Source organism: Monodelphis domestica, chromosome 5 (assembly GCF_027887165.1).
Source record: "Monodelphis domestica isolate mMonDom1 chromosome 5, mMonDom1.pri, whole genome shotgun sequence".
NCBI lineage: Eukaryota > Metazoa > Chordata > Mammalia > Didelphimorphia > Didelphidae > Monodelphis > Monodelphis domestica.
In genome coordinates, this window is record NC_077231.1 from 107,539,774 (window position 1) to 107,553,741 (window position 13,968).

Sequence of the window (13,968 nt, forward strand, 5' to 3'; positions counted from 1 at the left end):
TTGTAAAAAGAGGTTGGAATATTTTAAATTCAACAAATATTTATTAGGCAGCTATTATCTACAAGTCAATCAATCAATTTATTAAGTACCTACTATCTATCAGGCTCTAGCAAGAGATACAAAGATAAAAAAATGAAATACTCCTTAATCTCATGGAGCCAAAAAGTGTGCTGGTGTTTGACAACTAGCTCCTTGAAAATGCCAACACATTTTTAAGTTTAATCTGCATTAACAACAACTTCTCCAGTAAGCAAGATAGAGGACTAGATGTTTTCTCTGATCCCCATGACTTCTCAGACCTCACTGGAGGCAGCCAGTGCTATGGCACATGTTAGCATCAACATTGCAAAGTACTGAATGGAACTGTGGGGGGAGGCAAGAAGAGGAGTGCAGATAACCCCATACCCTAGCATAGCAGCCCCCTGGACTGCTGGTGCTAGGCTAGAGAATTGAGAAGAAATGTGACAAACTAGTAGAATATCGCACATGGAAGCAGCAATATTGTACAACAATCAACTGTGAAAGACTTAGCTAATCTCAGGAATACAATGATCCAGGACAATTCGTAAGGACTTATACAAAGAAAGTTCTCCACCTCCAGAGAAAGAACTGTTGGGAGTAGAAATACATACTATACATACTTTGGGAGTTTTGGTTTTACAGGAGTATTCATTCACAATAATGACCAATATGGAAATAGTTCTGCATGACTATACATGGATAAACCAGATCAAATTGCTTATCATCTCCAGGAGAGGGGAGGGAAGGGACAAAGGGAGATAATTTGGATCTTATCATTTCAGAAAACATGTTAAAAATTGTTATTACATGCAATTTTTTAAACCCTTACCTTCTGTCTTGGAATCAATTCTGTGTATTGGTTCCAAGGCAGAAGAGCAGTAAGAGCTACACAATGGGGGTAAAATGACTTGTGCAGAGTCACCCAGCTAGGAAATGTCTGAATCCACATTTGAACCCAGGACCTCCCATCTCTAGGCCTGGCTCTCAATCCACTGAACCACCTGGTTGACCCCAATTCACATATAATTAGGAAAGTAAAAAAATTTTCTTAATTAAAAAAAGGACTGCAGCAGGACACCAGATCAAGCAAGATACTTCATATTTATACATAAACACTCCACTAAGTCTGAAGGAAAGAGCTCAAATTTCAGCTGGGGGTCAGTTCTGACCACCTAAAAGTCATTTGGAGCAGAGACCTTGGCTGATGAACAATAAATTGACCAGTATGGGAGAAGGCCAAGAAACTTTGAGAACCAGCTGCCAAGGAAACCACCATTAGAGGGAATAAAGTTAGAAAGTATGCAATAGGGAAAAATCAGAGGCAAGAAAAAAATTGAAATGATCAACAATCTTAGGAAGAAGAAAATTCAAAGAACTTAAATCACCAGAGGAAACATTAAAAATAGAAGAAAATAAAGCCTCTAGAGTTTAGTAAGCAAGTTCAGGCATCTATGAATACTGACAAAGAAAAATGATCCTATACTTGGTAAGGCAGAGGACCTTGTAGAATCTGAAGAGAATATGGAACCACATCACAGGGTTTTTGAGCAGTTCAAAAGAGAAATGAGAATTATGGCCTGCACAGCAAAAATAAGAGCAGAACAGAAAAACTGGAATTAGCAAAAACAAATCTCACCAATGAAACAAATAAAAGAACAACATACTAGGAATGCAAATATGTGTAAGTGAAGGACAATCTTGAAGAAAAGAAGCAAAAAACAATAGCATTAAAAGAAAATATACTCACTATGCAAGCAAAACACTCTGATCTTGAAGACAGGCTGCACAGAGACAACTTAAGGCTCAAAGGTCTTCCAGAAGGACACAATAGGACAAAAAATTTTAACACCATAATGCAGGAAATAATAGAAGAGAACTGACCAAAACTTCTAAACACAAAAAAAGGAAATTTTAATTGAAAAAATCCATAGATTCTGCCCAGAAAAAAAAAAAAACCCTAGGTTGCAAACTCTAAGACATGTAAGTGTTTAAATTTAACAATTCAATTCAGAAAAAAACAAGTTCTATATACAATCAGGAAAAAGATCTTCAAATACAAAGGAAAGTCAAGTAATACAAGACTATGCTGACCAATCCTGCAAATGTAAGCTTAATCATAAATGAAAAGAGAAAGATAGCTATTTAATAATAAAGAGTTCCTTGAAACATTTTTAGACTCCTTGGTGAATCAATTCAACTCTAAACTTCTCTCTTAAATCCCTAACTCCTTTCTTATCATACTGCTGATTACTTACAGCCAAGCCTCAGGCTTGGACCACTTCTCCTCACCTTTGCACCTATGAACATGTGCTGCTGAATGAAGCTGGAGAACATGATGCAACTGTTTAGTCTACTACATACATATTACACAAATACACTGGGCCCTCACTGCAATTAGGCAATCCTACCCATCCTTTTTTATTTTTAATTTGTATTTATTTATTTTTAAATATTTTTCCATATCTACATGATTCATTTTCTTGCCTCCCCCCCCCCCCAGCCAACAAGCAATTCCAATGGGTTGTACAAATATTGTCACTTGATACCTATTTCCATGTTATTCATTTTTGCTATAAAGTGATTTTTTTTTAAGGCCTAAAACTCCAAATCACATACCCATATATACATGTGATGAGTGATGTCATATGTTTTGCTTTTGCATTTCTACTCCCATAGTTCTTTCTCCCAATGTGGATGACATTCTTTTACATAAGTCATTCAGGAGTGTCCTGGCTTATTGCACTGCTACTAATAGCAAAATCCATTACATTGGATTTTTCCACAATGTTTAACTTTCTGTGTACAATGTTCTCCTGGTTTTGCTTATTTCACTCAGCATCAGTTCATTGAGGTTCTCCCAAATGATATGGAAATCCTCCAGATCATCATTCCTGTCACCACTCTCTTCTTCCCCTTCTTATAGTATTCTCTGCCCTGCCATGTGCCTCTTTATGTGATATAATTTATCCTATTTTACTTCTTTCTTCAAGGTTCTCTTAGTACCATCCTCCAATTTTTTTAACATACCATCTTAAATAGTTTAATACCACAACCTCTATGAACATTTTTTACTATGATAATGAAAACAATTTTTAAGAGTTAGATATCAGTTTTCCATATAGGAATATAATCAGTTTGACCTTACTGAATCCCTTAAAATCCCGCCCCCCTTTCTTGTTTACCTTTTTATGGTTGTCTTGAATTTTGTATTTGGACATCAAATTTTCCTTTTAGTTCTGGTCTTTTCTTTAGGAATGCTTATAAACCTATTTTCTTAAATGCCCATACTTTCCCTGAAAGTATATAATCAGTTTTGATGGGTAGGTGATTCTTGATTGCAGACCCAATTCTTTTGCCTTCCTGAATATTATATTCCAAGCCTTGCAGTCCTTTAGGGTGCAGGCTGCCAGATCCTGTGTAATTCTGCCTGGGGATCCTTGATCCCTCAATTGTTTCTTTCTGACTGCTAACAATATTTTCTCCTTGACCTAGAAGCTCTTGAATTTGGCTATTACATTCCTGGGGTTTGTCTTTTGAGAATTTAATGTAGGGGCTGATATATGGAGTCTTTCAATGTCTATTTTACCCTCTTGTTCAAGAATACTAGGGCAGTTTTCTTGGATAATTTCTTATAATATGATGCCAAGGTTTTTATTTTGTTCCAGGTTTTTCAGTAGACCAATAATTCTCAAATTGTCTCTCCTGGATCTGTTTTCCAGGTCAGTTGTCTGAAAAAAAGATATTTCATGTTTCCTTCTATTTTTTCATTCTTTTATTTCTGCTTTATTAATTCTTGCTATGTAGTGAGATCATTAGCTTCTACTTGCCCAATTCTAGTCTTTAAGGACTAAGTTTCAGCTAGGATCTATTTTCCTTTTCAGTTTGGTCTAGCCTGCTTTTCATGACTTCTAGCAGATCAATTCTGGTCTCTAATATGTTTATTAATTCATTTGATTTCTGGGTCTCTTTTCCCATGTGGGCAATTTTGTCTTTTAAGATGTTATTTTCTTTTTTAATTACTTTCATTCCTTTTTTCCACTTTTCCCATTTTTCTTCTATCTTTCTTACTTCTTGAATACCTTTTTGAGTTCAAGAGCTTAAAACCAATTTCCCTTTTTGGGGGAAAGTTTGGATATATTTGCTTGCTTTTCATTCTCTGCTATTGCTTCTGTATTTTGCTCTTTTTCTCCATAGAAATTATCCAGTCGAGAGCTTTTTTTGCTGCTGCTTATTTTTTTTTGCCACTAGTGGATTGGGGTTCCTGCATGTTGATTGCTTTCTTAACTTCTGTCTTGCAAGGCTTTGCCTTGTCAAAAGTCTGAATGAGGGCAGGTAAATCTGTGATGTTCTTTGTGTAGTGAGCTTTAAAGCATTTTGCCCTGAGGTTGTCTTTCTAGCCCCTGCTGCCTCAACTGCAGCCAGCCACACTTCTGCCCAAGCTCTGTGCTCTGTTGCCCAGGCTCCACACTCCTCAGCCTTGGGTCTCAAGTCTCACTGCCAAGGCCTTGCCCCACCCTCAGGGATAAGTCTGTGGTATCCTCAGCCAGCCCCTGAGAATTTAAAGATTGCCCCAGTCCTTGTTCTGACTCTTAGAGCAGTAGGGAGGGGTCATTAGTTTGTGCTGTGATAAGTGTAGTTTTGCCCCCTTATAGCATGGGAATCCCCAAACACCACCTGTCTTTAAAGCTGTGTCCAGTGGGAGAGCCTCTTTATTTGCCCAATTTTTATTTCTGTCCTTTTGAGATGCTTTTAATGATCAGTTGGAAGGAAATTCAGAAGGCTCCTGCTATTATGCCACCATCTTAGCTCTGCCTTTCAAGTACCTACTCTTCCTAATCAACTGACTACCCCATCCTTCCCAGAGGCTCTTCCAAACCTTTTCATCCCTTCAAACTTCCCACAGTTCTCCTTCCCCCTACTCTCTCAGCTAAGAACCTTGCCTCTTATTTTACAATTAAAATTAAGGCCATTTGCCATAAACTCTCTCTTCTCTCTTCCTCATCTCCTATCACTTTCTTCTCTCTCTTTTACCCATTTCACATGATAAACCTTACTTCTAATCCCTCTATATTCAAGTGATTCCATTCCATCCTATCTCCTCCAACAGAATTCTTCCTGTCATCCCCATTCTTCCACTTATTTTCCATCTTTCCCTCTCTACTGACTCATTTCTTACTGCCTATAAACATGTCCATATTTCTCTTACCCAGGAAAAAAACTCTCACTTGAACCTTCCATCCCTGCTAATTAGTGTCCTATTTTTCTTCCTTTCTTTACAACCAAACTTCTTGAAAAGGCCAGCTCCCCTTTCTCTCCTCTCGATATTAACCCTTTCTTCTAATTAACCCCTTAATCTGGCTTCCAATCTTATCATTCCATTGATACTGTTCTCTCCAAAGTTACTGATCTCTTAGTTGCCAAATCCAATAACCTTTTCTCAAATCTCATTCTCTTTGACATTCTTAATTTCTCTCTCTCAACATTCTCTCCTCTCTAAATTTTGGGATAACACTCTTCCTAGTTTTCCTCCTAGCTTTCTGACCACTCCTATCTCTTCTGCTGAGTCTTCCTCCAGAACAAACTCTCTAACCAGAAGTATCCCTCAGAGTTCCATCCTAGGTCCTCTTCTCATCTCTCTTCACTTTGTGAGCTAGTTAGGGTCCATGGATCTCTGTGCTGATGATGATCAAATCTGTCTATCTGGCTGGAATCTCTGCTGACTTCCAATCTCACATAACTACCTTTAAACTGGATGACTAGTAGGCATTTTAAATTAATACCTCTAAAATAGATCTCATTCGCTTCCCCCAAACCCTTCTTTCCCTTCCTACCTTCCCTATTATTGTGGATGGCAAGTGATCTTCCAAGTTTGCAACCCAGGAGTCACCTTGGAGTTTACTCACCATTCCTCACTCCCATTTCCATTTCAGTAATAATCTCCTACTGGATGTGTTTGCTCAAATCTCTCCCCATTCCAGCCCATCCTCCATTCAGTCACTATAGTGATTTTACTAAAGTTCAAGCCTAATCAAACTCAATTAACTCCAGTGCCTTCTTATTGTCTCTAAGAAAACATACAAAATGCTCTGTTTGTTGTTCAAAGCTCTTTATTTCAAACCTAGCCCCCTCCTACCTTTCCAGTCTTACTCCCTAACACATATTATATACAGTGACACCAGCCTACTGGCTGTTCTATGAACAAGACACTCCATCTCTGGGCATTTTCTTTGGTTGTCTTCCATGCCTGGTATGCTCTCCCTTCTCTACTCCGATGACTGACCTCCCAGGCTTCTTTTAGGTCTGAACTAAAATCCCACTTTCAATGGGAAGCCTTTACCAATCCATCTTAATTCCAGTATGGTCCCCCTCTAAATGATTTATTTATTTTATATGAAGTTTGCTTTGTTTGCATGTTGTCTCTCCTTCCTTATGGGCAAGATCTGCCTTTCTTTTTCTTGTTTGTATCCCCAGGGCTTAGTAGTGTCTAGCACATAGTAGCTGCTTAATAAATGTTTACTGATTGACTGCCTCAGAAATAAAACCAGAGCCTGAAGAGATGATCTGCTTCTTGAAACATGTGTTTGGGAGGAGGGGGTTAAAAAAATGTAAGAGCCAAGTACAGCAGCAACTACAGAGTAACAGTAGAGACCAATAAGAAACTTCTTTCTAAATGTGGAGGAGAGAGGAGAAGGGACAAATCTGGAGGAGGTATGAGTGAAGGAGCAGTAAGAGTAAAAGGGCAAAGAAGAATGTTTAACATGCTGGTTTCAAACTGCAGGAAAAGTGGCCCCTCTAGCCTTGATAAGAGAAGAGTTGGCAGGAGAGTGGGTAAGGAGAAGGGGAGAATAAATAAAAACTGGAGAAGAAAGGAAGGAGGCCGTGTCCTGGTGAGACAGGCTTCCACTAATGAATGCTGTTAGGGCTGTAGAGAGATGGTCAATTAAGGGAAATGGGGCCCTGTGCTTGAGTACGGTCAAGGGGGATGTAGCACATGAAAAGTCCTCTTATCCCACTTCAGCAGTGGGATCCTTCAATTCCTAGGGGAAAACTTGGGAGAGCACAAAGCCAGAGAGAAGATTTTTGAGGCAAATGGGGGGGGGGGGGAGGTAGAGAGAGGACTGGGAAGGGGAGAGATCAGTGCTAGGCTGCATAATCATGCAGTGGATGGAGCTGGATGCAGTGGGAGAGGGACCCTACCATGGGGCAGTGTCCTCTCTGGTACCTGAAATAACTGGTTCTACCCAAGGGAGAGGTACAAAGGAAAAAAGAAATTCAGAGGACAGCTCTACATGGCAACAGAAAACTGCTTTGGAGGTGAGAGCCTGGAGTTAAGTTAAATTTTGATTACCTGAATACAGAGAAGTGGGAAAGAGATAATTAGAAAGATCACTAATCAGAGGTTAAGGGTGTAGAGTAAATAGAATGGGAGAATATGAAAAAGAGTGAGAGAAATTATTTCATAGAAAAAGAAAAAAATGAACTTTTAAAAAATGAATTGGACTAGTTGAAGGGGAAGTGAGGAAAGGGGAATCTACTTGACAGAGGAAAAAAGGGAGGAAGAATTATAAAAACAAATAAAAGCAGAAGAGAAAAAGGACTGAAAAGCAAACCTCTCCCCTCTCCCCAAAAGGGAGTAACAAACAAGATAGAGATCAGGAAAAAGGGGGGGAACCTAAAGCAGAATAGCATAATTGAAGTAACATAATACTGTGTTTACAACAGAAGGGAAAACTATTAGAGAAAAATGGAGGAAAACAAACCTCACTCAACTTTTGATGGGAATGGGTTAAATAATCCAATAAAAAATTTTAAAATGACAAACTGGATAATAAAATAAAATCTGTTGCTTGTAAGAAACACATTTAAAAAAACAAATGCATACAAATAAAACTGAGAGAATAGGGGGAAAAGTTGACTATTCAAGTGAATTCAAAAAAGGAAGTGTTATAATCAAGATTAAACATTCAAAAATAAAAAGGAATAAACAAGGAAATTATTATGCTGAAAGGAATCACAGATAAACCAATATCAGTAATAAATTTATATGTTTCCAATCTATTCTTATTCAAATTCATAAAGGAACCATTATCTGAACCACAAGAAGGCACAGACTAAATCACTAGTGACAACAGATTTCAATATTGCTCAATTTTGGATAAAACTAACAGATAAACAAAAGAGAAGATATGAAACCGAACAAATTGTTGGATAAATAACTCACCATCCCTTTCTTAAGTCTAGACAATCAACAATACAATAAATCAAAGGAGAAAATTTAACAACTATAAAACACAGGATAGGCTTTGAATAGAAACTCTGATTGGGCAACCCCATTAAGGAAGTAAGGAATTCTAATAAGTAGAGGTTAGAAAGGAATGCATTCAGGTAGAGACAGGCAAAGAACTGAAAATATAAGTTTAGGAAAATAAATAATATGTTCATCCACTCCTATTAATTTCATTTCTGTGAACCTCACCATGTTATTCAGACCCATGTCAGTGGTTAGGAGAATGAGTTAGTCTTCCTAACTAACTTACAAGTCATTAGAACCAGAAACCAAAGGTGAAATCAGTCTTTCTTTTTAAATCTTTACCTTCCATCTTAGAATCATTGGTTCCAAGATAGAAGAGCAGAAAGGGCTAGGTAACTGGGGCTAGGTGACTTGCCCAATGCCTGAGGCCAGATTTGAGCCCAGGACTTTGTCTCTAGGCCCAGTCTATCCTCTAAGGCAGCAAGCTACTATAGCAGCTCTCTCTTAAACACTGACCCCCACAAATGATGGTGGCTATAATGAGGATCACAAATTCCTTCATACAGACCTCTGCCTTCCATACAAAAGAGAGAAGCACAGAATACATGCATGACTCCATACCTCGACTTCGAAAGGCTGAGGAAAAAAAAGAGGGAAGAGTGGAAAACAAATTCTCTGACCTGCAAAAGCCATAATTTTCACCACCTGGAGAGGTTTGATCTCATGGTTCAGGATCTTTTGTTGTTCGTGTGTTAGCTGAATGGTTACTTTTTTCCTGAAATTAAGAAAAAATTTAAAAGGAAGAGATTGAAAAGAGGAACATGCATAGACTATCTTTTCTCCACATAAAAAAGGGGGGGATGGGGAGGGGCTTATGAATATGTACTAATAGTAAAATCCTTTTTTGCAAACTTTTAGTATGAAAAATGGAAAAAATATTTACCCTTGAAAAACGGAGGTTTCCTCTTTGACACCCATGTTCTGAAATCTTGAGTTCTCCTGAAGATATAGGCAACAGGAAATGTTGTAATGAATCCTGATTTAATAAAAGAAGAAGATACGGGAAACGAATTTGTTACAGTCTGGGAGTCAGGAGAACTGGGTTCTAGTCCTAGCTGTCACTAAATTACTGTGTATGATTCCATTGTCCCTCTTTGAGCTTAGTTTTCTCATGAAACAAAAGAGTTGGACTAGATAGGATCACCAAGATCCCCAAAAGACACAAATATCTTTGATACTTTTTTTAAACCTTTACCTTCTGTCATGGAATCAATACTAGGTAAGGACTAGGCAATGGGGATTAAAATGATGAAGAGAAAATGTTTGACTTGCCCAAGGTCACAAAGGTAGGAAATATCTGAAGTCAAATTTGAACCCAAAACTTCTCTTCTCAGGCCATTTAGCCACCAAGCTTCCCCAATATACTAAGTTTAAACAAAATTTAAAAATAATGTGGTCAAAAACATAATCCTTAGTACATGTATTTCTTATCATCTAAGACCATAAAAGAGAAAAATTTTTAATACAACTCTCTAGGAATTGCAATAAGAGCAAACACTGTGATGCTATAAGATAAGCAAGTGATAAAACAGTTAGATATGAAATTTAGGCTCTATACCTAAAAATGCAACAAATTCAACAATTTATCAAATATTTATTAAACTAATATGTGTAATAAAATGTAATTTTGAGATCTGGGACTGTTTTGTATCAAATTTTTAATAAAAGTTTGTTTAGTTGAACTAAATTAACAGGCTCTATACTGGGTGAAAAAAATGCCTTCATTTTAAAGGGGCTTAAAATCTAATAGAAAACAAAGGGAAGGACACTGTGAATCTGACACATAAACTAATCCATATATAAAGCATAAGGTAAAAGGAAATATCCAGGCAAATGGTCTAAGAAAATTTGGGTGATGTATTTTATAGCTTGAGGAGATCAGAAGACTTTGTAGAGAGTTTACTTGAGCAGAGAATTGAAAGGAAGGAAGTCAGAGGTTTGGGTTTTCTCCTATAGGCAATAGGGAATCAATAAAGGTTTTTGAGCAGGGAAGTGATGGTCAGACCTTTACATTAGAAAAAGCATTTTGACAAACATGGTCCAAGACGGTGTTGAGAGGAATGTCTAAAGGCAGGCATAATATTTAAGAGATTATAGTATTACTATAGTCCAAACAGGAAAAAGGTTACAAGGATCTGTTAGGAGATGAGGAAATTAGATGCAAAATTTGTCTCATCCTAGAAGATTCTCATCATCCAATTTTCTTCTATTTCCGCCTGTCTTTTAAAATGCACACAAAAATTCCTGACCCTACTTCTAATGCAACAGATATTTAGAAATGAAAAATAATCGTTAGAGTATTCTGAGTTTAACAAAATGCTGCCACCTTATAATTTAAAAGAGAAAAAAAAAGGTGCTACAGAGTCATTAACTACAAGTAGGAACCCTTGGAACTAAAGTGGATAATCTCAAGTGTCTAAGCGAGGTAAATGTCGTTTTTTTTTTAACTTTACCTTCTGTCTTAGACATGATACTAAATGTAATTTTTAAGGCAGAAGAGCAGTAAAGGCTAGGCAATCAGTGTTAAGTTACTTGCTCAGAGTCATACAGCTAGAAAATAGCTGAGGCCACCACTGATACCTAGGCCTACCATCTCATGGCCTGGCTCTCTATTCACTGAAACTACCTAACTGCCCAGAAAATGCCTTTTAAAACATATCTTCTAGCCAGTAGTTTTAGCAGAAGTAGTATTTCATAAACAAAGTAGGAAGTTTCGGATTCACTAAAACACTCGTATATTACAAACCACCTTATTCTATAAACTCCTTAATTTAAGATTTAAGAACTACTACAATCCTGCTCCCAACTGCCTTTCCATCTTACTCCTCTTTACATATACAAGTCCAGTCCAAAATGAATTATAAATTATCCCTCAATCTCATCCCATCTTCCAGGTCTATGCATTCAGAGGTTATCATCCCCTAATCCTTTATATGGTAGTATAATTTCCTCTTCTTTTCTGCCAGCCAAAAATCATTCTCTTTCATCTAGATTCAGTAAGGTGCCTCCTCCACCATAAATCCTTGCCTCTTCCCCTCAAAGTATTCTCTCCCTCATCAAATTTTCCTGTAAACCAACTTGGCCCCAACAGACTACACTGTAGATCACACTTAATTGTGTACAAATTGTATTTTTGAGTCTCCCATCCACCTCCCCCCACAACTCCCTTATAAAACCTTTAAGGGCATCCTTTTAACCAATGGCACCTTGCATTAGGCAGATGAAATGGCATATGCATTGGGTCTTACATAGATAGTTCTATGTAAGACTTCTATGTACTTCTAATGATTTAATTGAATTATTCTGTCATAAATATTTGACTTTTGCCTACCTGATTTTTCAAATCAGATGCCTCAGAGGTATCAGACTGTCCAAAAGAGAATTTATCATTTCCCAAAAAATTCACCCCTCTTTACAGTCCTATTTTTGTTGAAAATACCATCATCCCTCTAGTTACCCAAACTCCAATGCTGCCCCTGACTCCTTATGCTGCCTCACATAATATATTCCATTAGCTCCCAAGTCTTGTTCCAACTCCACATCACTCAAGATCCCCCTTAACAACTTCACTCCAACTCTCCCTCAAAATCACTCAAATCTTCCTTCTCTCCACTCCCAAGCCACCTCCACCATTCTAGCCTTTATCATTTCTCACCAAGATTACGGCAACAACTTCCTAAACTGATCTCCCTGACTCAAGTTTTTTTGCTGCCAATTCACACTCCACTAACTGCAAAGTGGCCCATCTAAAGAACAGGTCTGACTATATCACTGCCCCAATCAATAAATTCTTGGTCCTATTACCTCTAGCAATAAATGTGAATGTCTTTGTCATTTAAAAGTTCTTTCCAACCTGGACCCAATCTTTCTAGTCTTCTTATACAGTTCTCAACTTTTCATGCAGTCTGTACCCTCTAAACTGCCTCCTCCCCATATGGCATTGCACTTTCCACCTCTGTGTCACTGTACGGGCTGTCCCTCCATGACAGCAATGTATGCCTTCCTCAGTAAGCTCTGGAGAGCACTTTTGTCACAGTGTCCCTATCTAGTATCTCCCTGTTCTGTCTGCTGTTGTTCATCCTTCATTTTTCAAGAGGACCAATGACATCACAGGATGAGATCACAAACTGAATTGAAGGGAGGCAGAGAGGTACAAAGTCAAAGTTGTCAGCTTCACATTCTCTTTCAGAGTCATTGAAATCCAACAACAAAACAGAAGTCAGGATGACCATCTACAGTCCAGGATTCACTAGAATGACCTTCATGCATGTCTGACCCAGCTCTAAGTGCTCCATAGTGCCTGCTTCAGCCACTTTCATGGCTGTTGGTATAAACTGTTCTCATCCACTGGGAAACTAGGGTAGGGGTCTTCACCTGCTGCTGCTTCACAGCACATCTCTAGGGCCTAGGTGACTTCAATTTACTTCTTTCAGACCTACAGAAATCTAATTTTTTTAAAATAGTCATAAACCACCACAGAAAAACAGAAATATTAAGAAGATAGCACCAAGAAAAAGGTGATTGACAGTGTCCAAGGCTGTAGAGGTCAAGAAGAATGAGAATGAAGAAAAAGCAATTAAGAGATAATTGGTCATTTAAAAAGAACAGTTTCAGTTGAATTATGAGGTCAGAAGCCACACAGATTAAGAGAGTAAGAGGAAAGGAAGTAAAGGCATCCACTGTAGACAGACTTCTCAAGGAATTTAGCCCCCAAATTAAAGGAGATAGAGGGCAATAATTAGCAGAGATGGATTGATCAAATGAGAGGTGTTTTCTTTTTAAGAATATAGGAAGACATCAGCATGTTTGTAGGTAGTAGGAAAGAGATGGGAAGAAATTGAAGAACTCATTCTTTTTTTTTTTTAATTAAACCCTTACCTTCCATCTTAGGATCAATATTATGTATTGATTCTAAGGCAGAAGAGTGATAAAGCTGGGCAATAAGGCTCAAGTGACTTGCCCAAGGTCACAGACCTAGGAAATAACTCATTCTTTAACAAAAACTGTTAAAACTAGGAAGCACTCTGGCAGAAACTAGGGCTATTTCAGCATATCACAGCCTATATCAAGATAAGTTCCAAATGGTTTACATGACTTAGACAAAAAGGGTGATGTGATATAAACAAATCAGAGGAAAAAAGATTTACAGATGGGAGAAGAATTCATGACCAGATAGGAAGAGTTTCAGAGGTAAAATGGAAAAATTTTAATTACATAAAATTAAAAAGGTTTTATACAAAGTCAATATAGCTAAAATCAGAAAAGAAGCTGATAAATGACTTTTTAAAAACTCTTTGTAATGAATTTCTCAGATAAAGTGGAAATGACATTAAAGAATAAGCATTTTAATATCTGCTTGGCACTGTGCCCTAATGATCATGGAACTTTTCCTCATGTGAAAACTGCCTATTCATGTTCCTTGACTATTTGTCAATTGGGGAATAGCTTGATTTTTTGTAAATTTGACTTAAATCCTTATATATTTGGGACATTAAACCTTTGTCAAGAGTTTTGTTATAAAAATGTTTTCCCAGTTTGTTGCTTTCCTTCTCATTTTAGTTACATTGGTTTTGTTTGCACAAAACCTTTTTAATTTGATATAATCAAAGTCATTCATTTTATATTTTGTAATGTTC

The 13,968-nt window shown here is 37.5% G+C and overlaps 1 protein-coding gene across 2 annotated transcripts in view; it reads right to left on the minus strand.

Annotated features, from left to right (window-relative positions):
- The window catches only part of FBH1 (F-box DNA helicase 1), an 81,825-nt gene that overhangs the window by 40,403 nt on the left and 27,454 nt on the right, over nucleotides 1–13,968 (minus strand). For both annotated transcript variants that reach the window (XM_056799028.1, XM_056799029.1), the window contains 2 exons: nucleotides 9,216–9,308; nucleotides 8,953–9,047 (listed from right to left, as the gene is read on the minus strand). In XM_056799028.1, the coding sequence (XP_056655006.1) occupies nucleotides 8,953–9,047; nucleotides 9,216–9,308 (188 nt within the window). The remainder of the gene's footprint in view (nucleotides 1–8,952; nucleotides 9,048–9,215; nucleotides 9,309–13,968) is intronic.